The sequence below is a fragment of the Orbicella faveolata genome, unplaced genomic scaffold, assembly GCF_042242905.1.
Source record: "Orbicella faveolata isolate gen_17 unplaced genomic scaffold, um_ofav_v1 contig_46, whole genome shotgun sequence".
NCBI lineage: Eukaryota > Metazoa > Cnidaria > Anthozoa > Scleractinia > Merulinidae > Orbicella > Orbicella faveolata.
In genome coordinates this window covers 13,142,973-13,165,267 of record NW_028301576.1, presented here as the reverse complement: position 1 = coordinate 13,165,267, position 22,295 = coordinate 13,142,973, and the positions used below count along the sequence as shown (strand labels likewise).

At 40.5% G+C, this 22,295-nt stretch overlaps 2 protein-coding genes across 3 annotated transcripts; both read right to left on the bottom strand.

The window, feature by feature from the left end:
* Positions 1–344: 344 nt before the first annotated feature.
* LOC110041314 (uncharacterized) lies at positions 345–7,275 on the bottom strand. Of its 2 annotated transcripts, XM_089278753.1 has the most exons (7): positions 6,928–7,275; positions 5,879–6,096; positions 3,583–3,841; positions 2,290–2,477; positions 1,464–1,681; positions 939–1,218; positions 345–533 (listed from the first exon to the last, which is right to left on the bottom strand). In XM_089278753.1, the coding sequence occupies exons 1-7, from the start codon at positions 6,996–6,998 to the stop codon at positions 370–372; spliced, it is 1,398 nt and encodes a 465-aa protein (XP_089134879.1). In that variant the 5' UTR covers positions 6,999–7,275; the 3' UTR covers positions 345–369. The 2 variants fall into 2 exon arrangements, with proteins under 2 accessions (XP_089134879.1, XP_089134878.1); XM_089278752.1 differs by having other exon boundaries at positions 5,879–7,004.
* A 5,955-nt stretch (positions 7,276–13,230) lies between these two features.
* On the bottom strand, positions 13,231–21,960 carry LOC149098485 (uncharacterized). The gene is made up of 6 exons (XM_089278163.1): positions 19,525–21,960; positions 18,268–18,362; positions 17,632–17,788; positions 16,784–16,853; positions 15,406–15,912; positions 13,231–14,531 (listed from the first exon to the last, which is right to left on the bottom strand). Exons 1-6 carry the CDS (start codon positions 19,951–19,953, stop codon positions 14,365–14,367), a joined length of 1,425 nt encoding a protein of 474 aa, XP_089134289.1. The 5' UTR covers positions 19,954–21,960; the 3' UTR covers positions 13,231–14,364.
* Positions 21,961–22,295: the final 335 nt, after the last annotated feature.

The following is a 22,295-nucleotide window of genomic DNA, read 5'->3' as shown; positions in this document are numbered from 1 at the left end:
GTTTCTAATCTGAGTAATTACATAAGGATCAGAATGTTCTGGAATGTTCTTATAGAAATTGGTCACGGCTGAATGACTTCCGGTTCTAGGTTGTTCTGGAACTAGACTTAGACAATTTTTCGTAACATTGGTCTTTTACCAATATGGTTAAAAAAGTTGAGTCTCTGTAATTCTTGTTGTTTCTCGGACCAGGTGCTCTCCTAGAGGCTTTGAAGCTCACGTGACAATCCTCCTTTTGTTTTTATCTCTTTCAAAGGTAACAGCACGAGATATTAAAACGAATGGCTACCAGTACATGCAGTATTAAAAAGGAATAGAGACTGGCAATACAATAACTACATCAATACGTCACATTGGCTTTATTTCGTCTCAACATTGCACATTTTGGGGCCAATCACAAAGATTTTTAGCCTTGTTATATTTCAAGCCTGGAGGGCAGCTCTTGTGATAGGCAACACCAGCAGAGCAAACGATGAACTTGGAGCAGTCTACAGGATCAGAATAATACCCATCCACTGAACAGTCTACTGGACCTAAATAACACAAACCAACATTACTCACTTAGGTTCGTTTCTGCGATCGGAATTAATAGCTGATCCATGTTTAGAGGATATTTTTCGACTTATAGAACACAAGAGAAGTTGGTACAAAAACAACAAAAGCGTAATAGTTTCTCGGGGCGCGCTTAGAACTTGGCTCGCTGCGCTCTTAAAAAGACTGCTTTCAATATTTTACAATTTGGCCAAAGATTTTTATGCTAAAATTCACAAATTTTGTTCCTAGATTCTACTTTAAACTTATTGTCACAAAATGGCCTCGAGTGCATCAGTGCACCCGATCGCAAAAGGGGACTGGTTGAGATTAAAATATCTCAAAACAAATAAAGCGACAAAAGGGTAAAATCTGGAGATGTAAAGGCAAGATAATACCAAGCTCACCAGTAGGAGGCTTTGTTGTAGTAACAGGACTTTGGGTCGGTGACTTCGTGGTTTGGGGCGCCGTCGGCTTTCCTGTTGTTGTTGACTGGGTTGCCGTACACGTTGTCTGCGGTTTCGTTGGAGGGGCATGCGTGGTTGGCACCTGCGAGGGTGGAATCGTAATTCCCTGCAGAAGTTCAAATGCATACGTGCCATAGTTTTTGCCGTTGACGTTGTTGTTTTGCACCCAGGAACAATCCCAGAACATAAGTCCACCAACGCCAGGTTTGTCACGGATTTGCTACAGAAACAGAAAAATTGGTTAAGATCAATATCAATAACGAGGTGAAATGTTCTGTTTTTAGGAGTTTCTACAAACCACTGTTACGTCAGAAAATGTCCACCCGCAGTGTGTAAATTGCGGGATTTCTCATTTTGCCAACATATGAGGTCCATTGTTACTTACCCTGAGGGCTAGCCTTAACAATGCAAATGACGGTTTCACAGCTAACCATGGGAGATTTGATTTTAATCAATGAATAATACCTTGTAGACGGCAGCCAGTTTATCTGGCGGGAAGTAGTAATGCGGCTTCCCAGCAGCGTCGGGTCCTGCTGGCAGACCAAGGACAATAAGAGGGCCATTGGGAATACCCCGTGCCCACTTTAACCAAGTGTCCATCACAGGGAGAAAATATTGATCTCCGGGATAGCAGTAGTTGTTGTAGAACTGAATAAACAAGTAGTCAAATTCGTTGCCATATTCTGCCAAACAGGAAAACAAAAACAGCAACGTCATTACTGCCTGGTACCTTGTTTCTTCTTTCATTCCTCGTTCCTACCATTCTAGTAAAGCCAATTTAACGTTTCACGTTTTAACTGCCAATGATTTGAACATTATATTATCTTTTCGGAGCAAATCGTCGGAGAGATAGCCTCTTGATCCTTTCAAAACATTTCCATAGTTTAGCTTCCGTGTTTATTGTTTTCATTCCTTTGTGGGTTGTAAGTGGGCAATTTGTCAGTATTCAGTTAACACCAAAAATATTTGGTCGGTTGGTTGGTTGGTTGTTGGGGTGACGAACGAACAGACGGGAAGACGGATGGATGAATGGCTGAATGAATGCATGAATGGATTGAACGATTGACTGTATACAAACCAGTCTGGTGACAGCCGGTTTTTTCTCTAAGGGTCACTTAGCCATCGCGTAAATTAAAGGGCGGTATGGCTGTGGCTGAGTAGGGAAGAAGGCGAGACAAGAGTAGTATGTCCATATCTCGTCCCATTCCCTCAAGACTAACGAAAGCGTCTGGCCCCATAACCCCTCCTGAATTTCGAAGAAAAACAGACTGCCAGCAGTTTACATACACACCCTCTAGTGCAGAGCCTTGTATCTGAGGTCCCATCCATTTATCAGGAAAGGGACACTGGGGAGCAGCTGTGATCAGGTACTGTTTACGTTTGTCTGTATTCATAAGCCGCCTCATCTCACGAACAAAGTCTGGGTAGTAATTATGACTTCCTATCTCGATATCCAGATCGACCCCGTCCATTACTGTCCTGTAGAGAGGAAAATATCATATTTACTACAGATACCGGTACAGGCCTGAAGCGAGTGTTTGGCTCTCTTAAGCGTGTAAAGTTTGATATCCTGACCCCTCTTGCTTCGTTCTGTTAATTTGGTTGGATAAAATGTTTGTTGGTTATTGCAAAATAAGCCAAATGTTTATTACTATAATACCAGTACAAAAGTCACTAACCTACAACCGTACAAAAGTACCGTTTTAATGTATGGAAAAGCATCATTGTGTCATGAACGATAGAAAAACTCACTATGCATCTTTTTTAGTATGAAATATTGCTCTACATTTTGTCCGTCATTTATTTTTGTCTCTTAGGTTTCGCCGGACTACAGCATGACATGTAGCTAGGTAAAGATCTGAACGGGATTTATACAAGTAACCGAGACTGCTACAAAAAGCTTCAGAAATTTAAATTTTAACTGTCAGTCTATGAAATAACAATTTTCACTCTTTTTTGTTTTTCAATCGATCAAGCTGAGATCTGAGATTAGAAAAAATGATTGATAGCGGAAAAACCACTTCTATACCTTCACCCAGTCCCTCAAATCCAAGTTGATCTTCGCTTTCAAATGAACGAACCATAGTTAAAGATGATTTCCAGTCCGCACTGTGCAGTCTCTAGAGTTTGTTAGACTTGCCACAAGTCGACCTCATGAATTTCAGGGTAGACCTTTCAGCAAGTCTAAGAGTTTGCTTGCGTTTTTTTGTTTTGTTCCATGTAAGACATCCCAAAAGTTAAACATTTCGCAACAGCTTACATGAAGTAAATTCAAGGTTTCAAAACAACCACCATCATGGATGTGAAGCGGTCGAAGCTTTATGGTTCGTTCTTTCTCATATCACTTGATGAGACAACTTCGCAGTTGTAAAAATCAATGAAGCTGTTGAAAAAAGAATTTGAAAGGCCTCAAAGATAAGGTATGTGGTTCGCAACGAACAACATCGATTCGCATTCCGTCGAGAAACATTAGGGTGCGAGACTGCGCAGTACGGACTAGAAATCATCTTCAAGAACGATATTCTATATGTATAAGCTGTCTGTAACCAGTTGGGTTTCTACAATGACCTAAATTGTTCTGTACCACAAAAATGGCCTTTTATCCTGCATGTCCTTTCCTCCAAGGAACATATTCCATATGTAGTATGCAAGTTTCTTTGCGTTTTCTGCACTTCCCAGGCTGCCATCACAAGTATCCCCGCCAAGAGATATCAACATTTTCTTACCAAGCTTCTGACAGTCTCTGATCCCACCGCCGATAGTAGCGCACTCAAAAGCATCAGGGTTCTGGGTGTCCGGTGCGTAGCTGCAGTGATGGGCAAAATTCATTCCAGGAATTCGGTCTGGTCAGTGTGCGATGAAAGTATATAGCTTAATATTAGCTATTGTTATTCTATATTGTTCTCTTTCCAGCCCTTTAAGGTATCTAAGACTGTCTGCACCGAATGTGAAGGGGGTGTCAGGGTAAAACTGGCTGCCACCTTGATGTCAGGGAACCCACCTAGACTAATATAGCCTCCTCCTTTGGTCAATTGTAAGTGAAAGTTTTATTGTGGATTGGTGTAACAAACTGTTTAGATTCGCTCACTTCCAACTATTCCGTTTAGGCCGCCAAGCTCTAGGTGGAAATCTCTTTTAACCGACCGTAATGTAAACTAGGTGTAAACCGACGAAATGTTTTGGATACATTTCAAAGCATGTTCCAGTTCGTACTCATACACTGAATCATATTTACAAAACTGTCCACCGCAACACGATCAGGTCTAATTGTTTTCTACTTTGATCTTTTTGCACAGCGGGCTGACTGGTTTCTATGAAGCTTAGATGGTTACAAAACTTGTTCATACGAATTTCTAGTAGAGTTAAACTCATAATTATTTTATTCAGGGGTCAGTTAAGAAAGACGTTTGTGACAAACCGCAAAGATTAACTTTTACCGTCTAGCCATTTATGCACTAAAATGAAAAAAATATTTGTATTCGCTGTAAATTAATAGGAAATTTTTTACTTTTGTCTTGGATTTTTTGTTAGACGAAAAAAAAAAAAAAATCAGAGGTGATTATAAAAATGTTTCCATATAGCACGCGCTCTGATTGGCTGAAACAGCGTGCTTTATCAGAGAACAGAGCACGGGTTGATGACGGTAAGTTGGTTTTCAAATTTTTGCTTCGGAATTTTGACAAATTTGACCCAAATTAATTATCTCCTGTGACTCAGACAAACGCAATGGAAACGAGCTATTTGTCTGCAGTAAATGTGGCTCACGGAGACCATTGTTAGCAACAGCAGTGTTAAAAATGTACTAAAAAAAAGTTTTGCTGGATTCCCGCCTCTCAACCTAAACAGTGCTTTGATAAAAGACATTATAATTGTTACGAAGGCAGAAATTATACTTAAGAAGTAAAGCAATGACAGAAAACAACAATTGAACTGTCTCTGTTTATGATGAGAAGCTTTACTTTTATAAAAATGCTCAATTGCTCAAACAACACTTACGTGCAGTGCAGTAACGCTCGTTCTCCGGTCATCTCAGCGAAGTGAACCGACGAGTGCTCAGTGCAAAGCTTGCTCTGATATTCTCTTCTGTGCTCGGAGTAGAACCGGTGGGAGCAGTGTACTGAGTGTAGTCTTTCTAACTTTTACGCTAGTTCGGGCAATCTTGCTGCAAGCGGCTACAAGTCGTAAATAACTGTAGCTCCTTTCAAATTTAACTCGGCATTTCGCCTTTTCATCCGCAAGCTTTGAACTCCTCGTTTCGTAATTTCCACTGGAAAAGTGCACGTTTTCATGGGCCACAATACGGCTGGACTATCAACCTTTACCTGCCTTTCGATCCGTATTTAAAAATTAACTAAAAAGCGAACTTTGAAGGCATCGTTCTTCCCTCGAAAGCCGCTCGAAACTACTCGAAACTGAAAGCTTAGCTGAAGTCCAGTTTGTGATTGACGGCTGTCGCTTCGTTAGCCAATCAAATTATTTGAATAATTCTAAGAAGGATTGTGATTGGCTTATTTTAGCGCGCTTTATCAGAGAACAGTGCACGGCTGACGCCACTTTTACTCGTTTGGAAAATAAAGTTTGGTTTGAAAATTCAGCCGAATGCGTAGGGAAATTATCGGATTCTTTATCATAAAACAAATAAAGAAGCCTCGACTGTGGTCTGTTCTGTTGTAAAGCACTTAAAAAGCAGTAGAGCACTCAAGAAGTGGGGAAAGACACTCGACTACGTCTTGTGTTTTCCCCTACACTTCCTTCGTGCTCTACCGCTTCCTGCGTGCTTTACAACAGAACAGAGCACAGTCGAGGTTTCTTTATTTGTTAATTACTGTCGTTTGCTGTAAACGTCGTTCTTAAACCCTCTCTTAATATTATGGCAATACCTCTGTTCCTGTTATTCCTGAAGAGCCGGTGTACAAATGCCACCAAGTAGACATCAAACTTGTGATTATTGCAGAAGTAGCGCAGGTCCTTCTCCCAGTATTGTCGGCTGACTCTTGTTCCAATAGCATTTTGTCCCCAGTAGCCAACCAAAAGCTGGCGTGCTGGAAGGGAGCGCTTTTCCCTAAAACCATGGCTCGAGGCAGCCGCTAAAGGACTTCTGAAAATCAAAAGTGGCGCAAGCATGAAACATTTTCGTTGAACACGTTTAAAGACAAAGTATATTTCAGAAAGGGGTGAACTATACTCATTGGTGAGCTTTGGCATGCAAATGAAAACACTTCGTGGATTTTGCTATAAATGCCCTAAATGATTAGGCGTCACTTATGCTTGAAGCATAACTGAACAGACATTCTCACAAGCATTGGACATGTTCGGTAGCCAAAGCTGAAGGCCGATATGATATTTAACCCTTAAAAACTGTCTTCACATTCAAGTTCAGCTATAAAAGACAAAGAAATTGAAAATGTTATTGAATGGATGTTGAACGTCGAAGCATCCTGGAGGAGCCGCACAAATTCCTTTTCCTTGTACGAACGCGCAATTCATGTCTGCGAGTTCCACCCCATTTTTCTAGTGATCGAATTCTTGCCACTAGAATTTTTTCGATTGACTCCCTAACATGGCCAATCTGAACTTACCAGAATAAAATGAAATAATTGTGCTAAATTTTATAAGCTAGAACCAAACTGTTAGGCCAGAAAATGACCGTCCTTTGGTTTTAATAAAGGAGCTATATAAGAACAGATTAAACTTATAAAAATTTTGAACGACATATTTTGGCGTGGCTCGTGACTACGAACGACGAAATACTCGTCGTATTGAGAAGATTCGTCCTTAACTTAGTTTCTAAGAAATTTTCGTTACTTTTAAGATATATTTGTGTTTAAGTCTTAAGTTTTCCATGTTTTTGTTACACGCCAATGTCGCGTCATTTCTTTTGCCTTTTTTTCATTTCTTCTTTTCTTCAATGCTGCAAATGAGTCCCTACCTCCCAGCAGCTTCCCTGGACGCAACTAAACAGATGAAAACAATAAAATGGTTCATTGCTGTACTGTGCATGCTGTATGGCTCAATCTTTGAGAAGAAGACTTGTCTGAACTCTTCTCTATCCCAGCTGGCCTCCTGTTTAAACAATGACACACCTCGGCACGGTGAATGGTGTTCTTTACGAGAACACCGGAAACTTCAAAGCTAGTGCAGCACTGCACAGTCTGTACACCTGTGTATGTTAAGGCAGTAGGTCTAAATGGAGTTTCAGTCCAGTAGGTATAAGGTAATTTTATAGGTCATTCTGTCGAGTTTGTCTTCGTTTTTCTCTTTATCACAGTTAATGCTACCGCGAAAAACAAATAGTCGGAAATAAAAGACATGTTTTAGTAACTGTTTCTATGTCAACCTAGCTACTGCCCAAATTTTTAGGGCAAACGAACAAATTTCCTTGATTTGTAGCTTTCAAACGGTGATTTAGACGCTCACATTTAGAGGTCGTGAAAAATTGGACAATTCATTTTATTTCTAAATTATTGGTACAGTTTGATAGCCAGCTCTATAAGCTTTAATTTGATATGGGGTTTAGTTATCCAGAGTCACAATCGGACGCGCTACATTCCTTGGACGTGAGTAACCTCTAAAGGTATACGGTAACTTTAACGAGTAGAATTTATAATACCCTATTTTTTGAGACAATTTTCAGTCATAGAGGCAAAAGATAAACTTTACCAGAGACAGGACACACTCATTGAGTGATTGAAATAAACTGTTTTAAAAGAGAATAAACCATGGCACTCGTTTTATTGGAATTTCAAAAACCGGATCACCATTGGAAAATACTAGCAATTGATTTTGTGTACCATGAGGCCGCATTAACATAGGGTGTGGTAAAAAAAAAAAAAAAATTATGAAGTGGAATCAAGCGTGCATTGGTAACGACAGATGAATCAGACGGTGACTGGTTTTCCTAGAGAAATGAATTCGAACGTCGACAACTTCAAATACAAATTATATAAAAGAACTCGTCCTCTATCTATGTTACCATTATTATGAATAAGGCAACAAAACATCAATCAAGAAAGACACAGTCATCATTTATCCGTTCTCCAAGTGGAGAATTGGGCCGTAAGCTCTCTGCCTCCAGGCTGTTCTGTCCTCCGCAGTCGATGCCGCTGCTGCCCATGTTCTTAAACCTTCCTTTTCCAGCTCCCTTTCTACAGTCCTTCTCCAAGTCTCGCGCGGTCGACCCCGTTTCCGTTTGCCTTCAGGTACCCATGTGAGAGCAATTCGTGGATGTGAGTGGTGATCCATTCTGAGGACGTGACCCAGCCACGTCCATCTCCTCCTTGCCACTTGCTTGCTTATTGTCTCCATTCCTGCTCTTGCTCTAATCTCCTCGTTTGTTATCCGCATTGGCCAGTAGATCTTTAATATCCGACGAAAGCTCTTGTGTAAGAACGCATCCAGTTTTTTCTCATCTGTTTTGGTCATTCGCCAGCATTCACAACCATACAGCAACACCGAGATGACATTAGCTTTGAAGATTTTGGTCTTAGTCTTGTAGGTAAATTGACTGTTCTTCCAGATCTTACCTAACTTACTATATGCAGCCCTTGCTTTCCCTAGCCTTGCTTTGATGTCTTCTTCTGTGCCACCTGACTTGCTGATGTGTGCACCCAAGTACACAAAACTCTCTACATCTTCAATATCGTGTTCGTCAACCTGAACATTCTCATTGCTGGTCGTGTTCAGTCTAAGGAGTTTTGTCTTTTCGGAGTCGATCTTCAAACCAGTTTTCTTGCTGTTAGTGCTGAGATTTTTCACTTTCTGTTGGATTTGACATTTCGTACTGGATGTAAGAGCAATGTCATCAGCAAAGTCCAAGTCGTCTAACTTGGACCACAATTTCCATCTAATGCCAGTGTTAGCACCCGTTACTGTTCTTCTCATGATCCAGTCGATTACGAGTAAGAACAGAAACCCTGACATGTTACACCCCTGCTTTACGCCGGACTTCACGTCAAACCAGTCCGTTTGACCTGTACCGTCAACAACCGCACATTGGCTATCATCATACATTACGTTGACCATTCTGACAAGCTTCGACGGTATCCCATAACTCTCCATGATCTTCCACAAGGTTTTCCTGTGAACGCTGTCAAAAGCCTTTTCGTAGTCGACAAAGCATACATATAAGCTGGAGTTCCATTCCACTGCTTGCTCTACGATGTTCCTGAGAACGAATATCTGCTCTATCGTACTCCTTCCTTTCCTGAAACCAGCTTGCTCCTTCCGTAGCTTTGCATCAACACCACCTGATATTCTTCTAATCAATACCTTGCACATCACTTTTGCAGCAACAGACATCAGAGTAATCCCCCGCCAAAAGACACAGTGTATGCAGTATAAATTATTTTCCTTATAATATCTAGTGGGTTTTTGTCCTGGGGACTAATACTATGAGTACAGGTGCTCTAGACAACAGCCTTTGACGAATGAAACATAGAAAGATATCTACCAAACAACTGTGAAGAAAATTAAATTATCATTTGTGATGATTTCAAGACTCGCTTTTCTTACTTATATGAACACACAGTCTTTGATAAAAAAAAAGGGGTGGATTGGATATTCCATTCTATTTACATTATTGCTCTGTTCTGTGGTATAGACGAAAATAGGTTTTCTTTGAGCAAACACAAATGTTAACGCTAAGGACAGTTGGCTAGGAAACAGTAAATACAACTGCTAAGGTGAAGACGGTTCGGTTTTGCCACCTGTTTGAAAGAAAACAAAGATACGTCCTGTGGACAGCTTTTGTTGTGAGGATAGACAGTTATCCAACTAGTTTGTCAATACGTTAAGTTGTAGTGAGCTTTCTCAGGACTATTTAAATAACCAATGGGAAACTTGAAGGTTTCCACTTGACTACTTTTTTTCTCTTTTTTCTGGTTATCGAAAATAGTTAACGAGGAATGGAGAGGCTAGATTGTGTGCACGTGGATGGTGTTTTCGAATAACTATTTTTCAGGCTTCCTTTTGTAGTTGGATTCATTAAATCTGAATTTTAAGACTCCTCTGGAAAGATAATACATTTAAGAATTCCTCATACTTTACCAAGTGCAATAACGGAGCATATGATGTAAGATGTTTGAAAAAATATCACTTTTGGACGCGAAAATTAATTAAATTTGGCTATGAGTAGTGTTTTTTTAAGATTTACACGAACCATTTGCCCTTATTCCCTATTGATGTGATGATGTTGTTTTAGGCTATGTCAACTCTCATAACATCACAGGCTCATAAAATTGGTCGGTGGCTTCTTCTTTTCCTTCTTTTGTACGCCATTCGATCTTACAAATTCTTTCTTGGAGCAAACACCAGCGCTCTTGACGCAAACGATGAAGAAAGGGCTGATATTCAACTTCATCGCTCTGGTCTTTTACGCTCACCTTCAAGAGACAAATGAGAAATCATATGACAACAGAGATGGTCGACATTTTATTGGAGGTATTTCTACCAATTTCGATCGCGTGTTGATTGGCCATAACCTGAGCTTATTCCAGACGAGAGAAATGATTGAATGTGCACAGAAATGTTTGTCGATGACCCAATGTGCATCCATAAACTACCAGATCATTAAGCACTGGTGTGAGCTTAACAAGTGGGAATCTGACCAATATATGGATCACGTTGTCTACAGAAAAGATTTTGTGTTTGTTGTGCTGTATTAAAACCTGCGGAAGGCCAAGCTTTTTTTTTAACTATTACGAAATTCTTGCAATTGCTATCGGCTACAAATGAACTGTAAAAGGGAAGCTCTAGCAGCTTCATTTTATTGCATTCTTGTTAATATGCATACCAGAAGTTACATTTTTTTTTTTGCTTCACGAAAACAAAATGAGTCAAATTGACATGCACTTATCTAGCTCGTCCACATTCGCAAAGCTCTTTTGTTCTGTTGCGCTTTCGTGCACCTTAAATTTAAATAGTGACAACATTTTGTGTGCTTGTAGAAAACATAACTGAGGATGGATTCTTACCGAGATACACCTATCAGTCTGGTACTAATACGTCAGACCAGCGTTAAGCAATATTGAAAGTGTTGTGACTGCGAGTACGAAAACTTGATTATGGCTGCCATCATATGCAGACTTTTAAACCGAGGGTACGTCACACGAACGCGTATATTCAGAGGACCGACATACTGTGCTGTGTTACTTTCATTTGAAACAGAGAACATTAATGACTGACAGATGTAACGGAGAAAAGGACGGCATTACGCGTATGCGGTTATCATGTTTTACACGCTATTTTATCAAGCTTGCTGGTGATGTTGCTCATGGGATATGCTAGGGATTGGCCGATAGCCAATTTACGGTTACCCAAAGTTCATACTAGCCTTTTTCCCTTTGGGAACTTTTTAATCCAGCGTTTTGCAAACAATAAGGCGGCCGGAAAGACCAAGTTAAGTATTGCGTGACACGTCAAGTTAAAAAGGAGTTGCCCAAATGTCATGTATGCAAGTGGTGTTTCCAACAACTCACCCCAGTCAACTACAAGGATTATATGAATCCCAGAACGGAGCTGTTCTGAACTTAACGTTCTGACAAAGAGACGGTAGAGGAACCATTAACGTGAAACAAAGGAAAAGAATAGAAAGACCTCCCTAAAGAGCTCCGCGTGAGCAGTACCTGAGTCTGAATATTAGTAACATTAAAACGTCTAAGGCCTAGTTCAGACGTCGTGCTTCTGCCATGCAGGAATTAAGTTCGACAAAAGCACGGCAGAAGTACGGCGTCTGAATCAAACTTTTGAATTAGGTTCCCCAAGCAATTAAGTTCGACAAGCTCTGACGTGTTAAACCTGTTTCTCATAAGGGACATAGCCACCGGCACGGCCTGGGACACCTTTACGGCGTATGTGAACATTTATCGCCGAATGATAATTGACCGCCGGCTTACCTGCGAAGTTGAGCTGAGTTCAACTTCGTAGGCAAACCGGCGGTTGTCGGCGATTATCAAGATGAAAATATTTTATGTGAACGTCATCTGCGGACGCAACGTACTCCAGTAAGACGATTCGATCCATATTTACAGGTAGAATGGTTGAAAATTGCACCAATTCGATTTGCATTCCGCGCCAATTAGAGTACGACGGCGATCCATCGCAGATGGAACCGGCAGTTGCAACCGGCGACTACGTTGCAGGTAGGTCGGCGGGATATGAGAAGCAGGCTTTACACGACTCTTGCACGGCGGCAATTCAAACGTCGTGTTTCTGCCGCGCCAAACAAAATTCATAAATTATTAAAGTATTTTGATAGGATTGCGTTTTCGTAGGGAGTTACTAGGAGAATAGTTACGTGGCTTCAGTAAATATTGATTTTGGTACGACTCTAGCACGAAGTCTGAATCAGAGTCGAGTTTCTGCCGTGTTTAAGGGCCTGATTACATGGCGAATTTCAGCCCGGCTTCTGAAAGAAATCCTCTTATAATCAAATTGGCGACCACATGGAAAAGGATTCAGCCCGGGCAGCAATTCAGCCCAGGCTGAAAATCCTTGCCCAGTTTGAAAAACCTGGCAAACGGGCTGAAAAATGGGAAAAAATCTCATGCAATCGAAACAGAATTTCAGCCCGGGCTGAAAAGCGAGCTTGGACATGCGCAATCATGATTTTGTTTTCTGGGAAACAAGATGACTGCCGCTACGAAGGAGAAGCGATTAAGCGAGAAGCGAGAATCTTATTCCAAAGCTCAGGTGGAATATAAGAACTTCGAGTTCAATGCTTTCGACGAACTCGGCGAGCTTGAAGATATCTGCTCTTTCTATGCAAGTGCGTATTTCTGGCTGAGAGATACGTAGCAAAAGACAGGTTTCGTTTCAGTTCCATCATCTTGTAGGCTGTTACCATCCCAAAAAGGTTGAAAATTGAGCGCTAACAAAAGGCTAAACTGCGAGAGAAGCGATGCGCCTATTTTGACGATTCATGTTCTCGGCGCCTCTCCTGAGACTCTTCGCGCGCAGTTACATATTTGGCGTCGAGGCTAATATTTCAGTCCGGGTTGAAATTTGTCATGTAATCGCAACAAAATTTCAGCCCCCCCCCCCCCCCCCCTACCTGGGCTGAAATTCGTCATGTAATCAGGCCCTTGGTCGAACCTAATTAAGATTCAGTTCGGCACGGCCAAAGCACAACGTCTGAGCTGGGCCTAACCGCTGTAGATGAAATTGTGGATTGACGGTTCAGTTGGTGTGTTATTGCGTTTTGTAAAAATAGCCACAAATCAATAGTCATGAGAGCTCAGCAGTTCACAAATTTTATTCTGGTCGATAATGATGTTATTTTCAAGATATTCTTAAGTACCTAAATATTTTGGAAAATCTCCTTAATTCACAATTTTAATTTGCCATAGAACTACTGTGTTGCAATTGTATCTAGTGCGGCAAGTGCAGTTGCTATAGCATTGCAGTTGTAACACTTAAGAAAATCAAGGAGTATCCACTGAAATGCCTGTAACACGTCAATGCTAAAAATTAAAACTGTTTACTCTTGTTTTAAAATTCTTAATAGAATATTGCGCTACAAACACAAAGTCAAGATACTTAACTTGATGGTTAAAACACGTCTAAAAACTTCAACCATATTTTCTAATTGATGAATACACATAACAAAATCATTGTGCATTACAATGATGTGTTGATTGGACATAAAATGTCACTTATGATGCATTTACCTTTTTATTATTCAATCCATTGTATGCGGTTTTTTGAAATTTCATAAACATTGAACCTCCTAACCGACTCAACTGGAAGGACACCTCCATTTAGTAACCAAAGTGCTTTTCCTTTCTTAGGTTATGTTTTGAATATATATCTTAACCAATGATATTAGCTTCCAAAAGCGACGACCGCACACATTTTTGCTGTTTCCCCTTTTACTTTGTCTCCGAGTGGAATTTTGGATTGTTCATTTTGGCTTGGGAAACTGGCTTGGGAAACTATGAAGAAAATCTCAAAACGTCTATCCCAATTTGCCCCGACAACAATTCGCTTACCTCCTGTAATGACCTATTACTATAACAAGGACATCAAACACCTCTGTTTGATTAAAATGTCTTATAACTGAGGAACCCTTTAATTGTGAAATTTGCTGCCAGAGGAAATACATTTTAGGGAATATGCTATTTTAGGTTGAATCTTTCACACTATAGTTATGTAATTTTATTTAAAAAGGGTGTACCGCTTGAGATTTCCTGCATACCGAAAGTTTAATGAAAGTTTTATCCTTATTTACTCTTTTCATTTTTAAATGAATATTCATAATTGAATGATAAAAGGGAAAATAGCCTGATCTAGTGTACTTCATGGCTAAAATCGACAGATTTTAAGGACCATTAAGTGGTTTTATGCGACGGCAGGCACTGTTTTAACTTAGTCACTTGACATTACAAGGCAGGTGGCTTTCATGCATTTCAAGAGTGCTGATTTTCTCATCACCTGGAGTTGCAGCCTTCAGCGAGCTCTTCTCCTCCTTTGCGGCATTCCTTTCGAACATCGATCCTGCACTTTGATCAGCTGAGCTCATCATAAGCTTCAAATCTACTAATGCGAGAAAAGAAGTACATTTTAGGAAACTGCAATCATTTGTAATCAAGGTAATCAAGGTAGACGTTGAGCATGAACTGACGTGTTGTCTGTATCGGGGAAACATTGAGGTATATATAACCCTACAATAAAGAACGAAACCAATATTTCCAACACTGAATACGAAAAAGTTACATACATTTCAAAAAATAATAGAGTTAGTAGCTTTGTTATAGCTTCGCTGCCAAAAATTAGTTAAAACGTACACGGTATGATTTAAAAGCATCTTCACGCATTTTAAGGTCGTCACACACGAGGGGACCAGTACTTGCGACTAGCCCCTGCAACAAGTCGCGGGGACAAGTCCCATCGCGTGAACTAGCCATTTTTGCCACAAAATCTAGTCGCAGGGACTAAAATTTGGTCCTTGCTACTATTCCCACGAATTCAAACTGGTTTGAATTTTTGGAACAAGTCCCTGCAACTTGTTCCTCAAAACGCCTCGTTTAAAGTGTTCTTGGGACAAGTCCTTGCGACCAGTCCCTTCGTGTAAACTCTTCAGGGGACGTCTAGTTGCAGGACTAGTCGTAGGGACTTAAGTCCCCTCGTGTGCGGCGACCTTTAGAGTGGTTAGCAATGCTTTACTGCTAATGTACTTGGATTGATCGATACTGGCAACCCGTATCCCTTTATGCTACAATAATGATATTAAACGAATGGCTCAACCTTTGGTGAACAACTAATGATTATCTCTTTGGCATAAAGTGTACTCATAAAAAAGGTGACTGAAAACAATGACAGAAGTTGTTAGTGTTAAGCGAGAGTCTGTATAACGGGCCGGGCTTTAACTTCGTCACATTAAGACACCTTCAGACATTATTCAGACGGTCACCTCTTTTGGTGGCACTTTTGTAGATCTCCTTTTTGTGGAAGCAATCCCAGATGGTCCCGATAATGGAGGCCAGCATTAGGGTACCAACCACAGCGCCAAAAGGGATTAGATACTGTGTTAAGTCTTTAAAGTAAACCCATTGGAATTGAAACTTGAGCTTTTCGTTTTCCTCCAAGAGATCTTTGCACGAGCTTGATTTCGACGCTTTATTTCGTTGGTTTCCTGTTAATGCATGGGGGTAATTGCGGGCTAAGCGTGTCTGTGTCTTCATACATTTGATGTAACTCTTTACAGCTGCCATGTCGTCAAAATTTTCGCCGTTTGCGCAGTCATCGTCAGCAAATGGGTCGCTTGTACAAAATAGCAGCGCTGCACTAACTTCGCACTGAGGCAGGAACTGAAGCACTCGCAAGGTCTTGAAAAGTTCTTTGTCGTCACAGTGGAACAACACTACAGAATCCATTTCTTCAGTCGAAGTCCTTGCAGACTCTGAGGGGTCACTTATTTCTAAAATTGTGACAGTTGAAATACTTTAATTAGTTGATTAAACGACCCATGGGCGAAAATAATTGATCTTATTTCCTACAAGTAATGCATGTCTTCGACTACTTAATTATCCACATGACAACTAAAGAGAGCTGTTTTCGAAAGAATTTTGAAAACTAATTGCGGCCCGGGGATCATTTGCGGTACAATGTGAGGTTTATTTGAGGTAAACTTCACTCGGAGATCATTTGCCGGCCTGTACAGCCCAGACAACTAACAGGCCTTCCTTTACCAAAAAATAAAAAAAAAAAACCTCAAAAACAATAAATAAATAAATAAATAAATAAATGAATAAATAAATAAAATAAAAGATAGTAACTCAAATTGACAAATACATTATTTAAGAAATAGAAAGCATGTACCGTGTTTCTGTCAGGTTTTAGTATAAATCTACTTATGTTCTATCACTGATGCCGTTCTCTGATTGGCTACGCTACTCACTATCTATTCTATGATATATAGTGAGTAGCGTAGCAGTTTGCCTCGTTGACAAAATGACGGCCGCTTATTGACGTTTTCGAAGTGTCTATGAAGAGGATTGAAATCAATTTTAAACTTCTAGATTTATACTAAAACAATTAAATTATTCGCTCTCGATTTCTATCGCGTGATAGTTGACGAGGGCGCAGCCCACGTCAACTATCACGCGATAGAAATCGTGAGCGAATAATCTTATTGTTTAATAGGAGCACAATTTTAAACCAGTTAGCGCCCATATTTTCTTTGGGCCATTTTTTAAGAAGAAATATTAAGCTGTGTTATACTTGGAGACAATAAAATTAGTGTTATTGCAGTCGTTGGAAATTAGTTCAAATCACTAGATTAACAATACCTTCTACAATAGAATATGTCATCTGGTCATCAACGTAATATGACTTAGAAAGTCCAGGCGGAACTCCAATCTATAGAAAGACAGATTCCACAAGCTAAATATCCTGATTTTAAGCTATTTAATGATCTTAAGAGTGCATAACAGCTGCTCTTCATGCGGACCCTCTATTGACGTCAAACTGGAATGTAGAAACGTTTGTTCCTCAGGAAGAGGGCAGAGAAATATCTTTGAAGCAAGACTAGAACCAAAAACACACTCAAACCACATATGTATGGGACCAGGTGAGAGGCGAGCGCTCTCATCTCTACATCATCTCTACTCCGTAGAACTCTCCCCAAGAATACTTCAAGCTTTAGACCACACTGTATTTGATGGGACCAACTGGGGAGTGTTTCTTAGGACATGGCTGGTAATTGACTAGCTATGAAGTGTGGTGGCAGGTGTAAAACAGCTACAATTATGCAGGATATGCTAGGGATCACGTGCACGGATGTTGCAAGGTGAGGTGTAGATAACAAGCGTATATACCAATGGGCATGGCAGGCATGCTTACAGGGATTTATGTCACGGAAATTCGTAAATATAAAATAAGACACCTCATGAATATCTCCCTAAGAACTTCAAGGAATGAATAAAAGAGTATGTTACGTAACAAGTAGTAGAGTACGTTATGTATATTTAATCCTGGTTTTTTTTTTTGTTTTTGTTTTTTTAAGAATGAACCTATCAAGATACTTCAAAGAGTCAAACACAATGTCACAAGTTGTCTCAACGGTTGCAAATATTTTTCTAGTCAGATTGTAGAATGTAAAATGCGAGTGCAGTTACCACATGAATTGCCTATTTACCTTTTTACCAAACAGATGGTTGCCACGGTCCAGTTCCTGGGTTACCAGACGAGCAGAGACCTGAGCCGTAAACATCGTCAGCAAGATGATCCCTGCGACCATCCACACACTTGCGACCAGCCGGGCAAGCAATGATTTAGGAGCCTTGTCCCCATACCTACACACGTATAACGTGCTAAGTTATTGAAGTTGAACCCGGGAGTTGAACCTACCGGTAAGTGACCCCACATAGTGCTAAACATTGGTGGCCACTTAAGAGAGGTAAAAATTAGTGAAATTCGGCTTACAATAACCCGGCTTAACGCTAACAAATGATTAAAAGTTAACCGATCGCGAAGTATCAATTTTTCCCCTAAAAAATGTTTTTCACTTCTTATTTTTTGTATAGTTTGATATTACCCAAGCTCAAAACTGAAGGACAAATAATAAAAACAGAAAACGTCACCTAAAAAAAATACAAAATCTGAAATTAAAATTAACGCTGATCTTGGGTTAGTTCAATAGGACGTTGAACAATCCGGCCCAAAATAGCCACGACACAATTAGAGAGAACTTGAAGACAAGGAAATTAAGCTGCTGTCGTAAATCTAAAGAAACCGTCCCCCAGGGATAAAAAACGTTTCTTTGTTGACTTACCCAACTGTTGTCATGGTAACAACTGCCCACCACATGCCGTCAGCAATTCCCCTCCAAAATCGTCTCGGAAACTGTTCTGGATTTGACCCGCTATCCTTGAAAAAAAAGTCAAGCTTTAGCTGAAGGAACAACTTGTTAATTTTAATTATCAAAATGTAAATTGTCTTTGCTCGCGCCATCATTACGTCAACAGCTCGGTCTAGTTCTGTGTTTCTATCGAGTTATAGAAACACGATTTTTAACCAATCAGCGCGCGTATTTTCTTAGGACTGTTTTCTAAGGGCCTGTTTACTTAGAGGGAGGGTGCCCCGGCTAATCGAGCTACCCTGGGAGGGCTAACTTCTCATATGTTTCTTTAGAAAACGCATCGAAGCGTTTACATGCTAGACAGGGTAGCCCACCTACCCGGGGCACCCTGTCTACTTGCCCGGGGTACCCGGCTAGGCCGATAGCTTTTTACCACGTAAACGGTTCGGGCCGGTCTATCCCGGCTAGCCAAGGTGAGATAAACTGCGAAAACATGGCAGCGCGAGGGGAATTTTTTCGTCGTTCTATACACTATTCACTGTCCTACACACTGAAAACAGGCAGCCAGCGGAATGAGCGATAAAAAAGTTAAACTCGCCGCCAAAAAGTTTCTTTGTTCGACCATTTTGTTTGTTGTGCTTAGCGGCCGCTCAAAAGATAGCCCACGCAGCCCACTCACTGTTCCGGTTAGATTAGTTGCATGTAAAGGCGAGCTATGTGTCAACCCTTCTAACCGGGTAGCCCTGTTAGCCGGGGCACCCACCCTCCATGTAAACAGGCCCTAAAGGAAGATATGTTCGTTTGACTCCGGTGGGTAATATTGGAATCTCATGCATAAATAGACTCTCTTTAATGTTCTACAGCTGATGCAGGTGGCTAGTGTTGACTATAATAGAAATGGATAAACGTGTTTACAAATTGAGACATGGTTCATCGGCGTCAGTTCTTTAAAGGCATACATTATTGATGCTGATCGTGACTGAAAACCCTTTCAATGGAAGCTCAAAGTACATGTGATGTGTTTGTTTCTTTTTTCGTGTTTCTTCAAGAACGCGAAAGCTTTCAGGCCGCTCGACTGCAAAACAGCTATTCGACTTCTTGCTGCTGAAGAGTGCTGTCACTAAAATCCGTTTGAGGGCAGGGAAAGTTAAGAAATGTTCAAATGAGTCGGCGAAACACGCTACACGTAAAGGAAACTAGCTATTATACAGCCTATTAAGTTATACTTACTAAAACCCAAATGATCATTCCTGCGAGAGCCGCACATGAAAAACACAACACCAGAAGAGGCCACAACTCTAAGATAGACAGGTAGGCGATGGTAGCGAGATCGTGTCGACTCTTCTGTCGCACCAGCACTGGGTGAAAGGTTTCAAACTTCAAAAATTCTTCCTCAGGATCGACAGTGTCAAAACTTGGAAACAAGATTTTGAGTGTTGTATTTGTGCTAAAGCCACTGCCGTTTAACTTTGAGCAGTATCTGCTGGCGTTGATCAAAGTTTCATTCCATGCTCTTAATCGAGAATCAAATTCGGCCGTAAAGAACGGAAAATTCTCTTGGTAGGCGGAGTACTCCCACTCGGTTTGCAATTCTGACACATCCGTTGCTTGAATACCGCAGAAGTAAGTCACAATGAACAAAACTTCCAAAACAGTCATTTTCAGTTAAGGACGGAACGTCGGCGGCTATGAAGGCTTCAGACAATATCCCTTTCGATAAATAGTGGCGCACAGGCTTGTAACAAATAAAACCGCCAAGTGATTATAACCAGTCTAGCCTGTCTGAGGCAACTTGGTTGTTAGTTAGTTATGCGCGTTCATAACTATTGTTTAAATGAATAATTAAAACTCAAAAGTTAATACTTTCACCTAACTGAGCATCAATTATACAAACATTGAGAGTACTTTGTTGTACCGAGGTACAAAAACATTCGCAGGTCTTTTCCAGGTTTCAGCAAAGGAGTCACAGCTTCTAACAACAAATTGTTCAGTCAGTCAGACGGCACTGAGTGAGCGGCGTTTATAATTTTAAGCAGGATAAAGAGAGAATAAGACCAATCATTCTCCAGCTGTTGTTATTTTATCAGATGCAGCACACATTGGCACCCTTAATGGTTTCAGTGAACTCAAGAGCGAGCATCAGCAGTTCGTCCAGTGTTGTAATCTTTATGAGGGAACGGTCTCCTCGCCCGCTAGGTGATCACACTGCAAAAGTTAGTTTAGTCATTGAAAATTTCACTTTCAGGTTTTGAAGAGGGACGGACCGAGGTTCATTCTCAGCCACATACACTGTGCGATGATTTTAAGAAAATAATGAATTTGACTTCTTGGACGAAAGCTTCAAATGGCGTTTGCAGATGTTTATTAACATAGTATACTTTGCATAAAATGCAGTTATTACCCTGGGGCAGAGGAGCGATTCTTGCATTTTATCATATTGAATAATTGACAGCGGCGGGTAGAAAGCAATTACCGACGCGGAAAGTTAAAAAAGAAAATTTAAATATGGTTTATTTGTAATGTTTCCATTTAAAGAATAGTGAAGAAACAGGAGAGGAATCTGGAGGAGTACCAACAATTCACAATGCTAAAAAATAAACGAGAGTAAAAATTTGTATGTACAGGGGCATAGTTTAGTGAGACAGATGCACATAAACAAGTTATAAGTAGATATAGCAAGTACATCACTTTGTAGATCTGATTGGTCATAAAAAATAAAACAAAAAGGAACCCATTAAAAGGCTGTCACAAAAATGTCGAAGAAAAAAACCTGATCAAAAACTGGATCAAATGGCAACGATGCTCTTCAATTTTATTTTCTAAAAAGTTTTTATCTACCAAGCTCTAGATTGTACAAACAATTAAAACGCCATTTTGTAAGAAACCTTGGACTCCTATAACTCTACAGAAACACAGAATTAGCACGAACGTTTGAAGTGAGCAAAGAGAATTTACATTTAGATGATCCAAACAAACGAGGAACTTTCCTTCTTTTTCCCGCGGCGCTTTCTAAAAGAAATACAAAATAGTTTCTCCGTGTTTCTACCGAGTTATCGATACACTCTTGAAAGTTCTAGAGAACTCGAAAAAACTTTGGAAATGGACGTCTGCGGCTGGTCTTCCCACAGCATTTCTCGTTCTCATTAACTTACGCTCCTGTTTTTACGACTAGATAGAAACATGGAGCATATTTTTTGTTTCTCAGTTACTAAATTTGTATTTAATTAATAGGTTACTTTTTTCGTGTTTTTCGTCGATACGGTCATGCAAACGCAAGACGTAGTCGAGGGTTTGTTTAGCCGAGGCCATGTTAACACGGAAAAAGTACTTTATTGCTTTTATAAAATATTTCTCAAAAATACGCGCGAATCTAAAACGTCACAACCGTGTTTACATACTCTCATCTAAACACACCTATCGACCAATGAGAGCGCGCGTAGTATATCAGTTATATATTTTTTATAACTTCTGATCGAAGTCACAGCTCTACTGCACCTGAGCGACAACGGCATAAGGCGAGTATCCAGTGCCTTTTGAAATAACGGTATTTAGTGGCTAAGGGAGGCCACCCTGACAGAAAACCCTGGCCTTCCAGGTTGGTGGATGGGCATGCGGCCAATCCCTCCATTCCGCAAAAGTTATTGATTGAAAAAAAAACCGATATTTCTTCAAAGAAGCTGTTCTACTGTATGGGTGTGAAACGTGGCGTATGACCAAACTGGATTTATTCCTACATAAAAAGTAAGAGTTTGAACAGGCTCATGAAGATCTTCTGGCCTATGAAAATATCCAATGACGAGATCCGTAACCGGGCTAGCATCAGCACCATCAGCACCATCAGTGTACAAATACACCAGCGGCGCTGGAGGTTCATTAGCCGCATCCTCGGAATGAATGCCAGCCAACATCCCACGACAGCAATAACTTGAGTTCCGGAGCGAGAGAGACGACGTGGTAGACCGAGGGAGACCAGGCGTAGAACCGCAAAGAAAAATAGGACA

Excerpts from the sequence above, each read along its gene's own strand:
- LOC110041314 (XM_089278752.1), bottom strand. The coding sequence starts at position 6,203 with ATGCCAAAGCTCACCAATGAGTATAGTTCACCCCTTTCTGAAATATAC. Across the intron at positions 1,682-2,289 it reads ACAAGGCTCTGCACTAGAGG|AATATGGCAACGAATTTGAC; the intron begins GTGTGTATGTAA and ends CCTGTTTGGCAG. Across the intron at positions 534-938 it reads TACAACAAAGCCTCCTACTG|GTCCAGTAGACTGTTCAGTG; the intron begins GTGAGCTTGGTA and ends TGTGTTATTTAG.
- LOC149098485 (XM_089278163.1), bottom strand. The coding sequence starts at position 19,953 with ATGACTGTTTTGGAAGTTTTGTTCATTGTGACTTACTTCTGCGGTATT. Across the intron at positions 17,789-18,267 it reads GTTACCATGACAACAGTTGG|GTATGGGGACAAGGCTCCTA; the intron begins GTAAGTCAACAA and ends ATACGTGTGTAG. Across the intron at positions 14,532-15,405 it reads CAAAAGTGCCACCAAAAGAG|TAGATTTGAAGCTTATGATG; the intron begins GTGACCGTCTGA and ends TTCTCGCATTAG.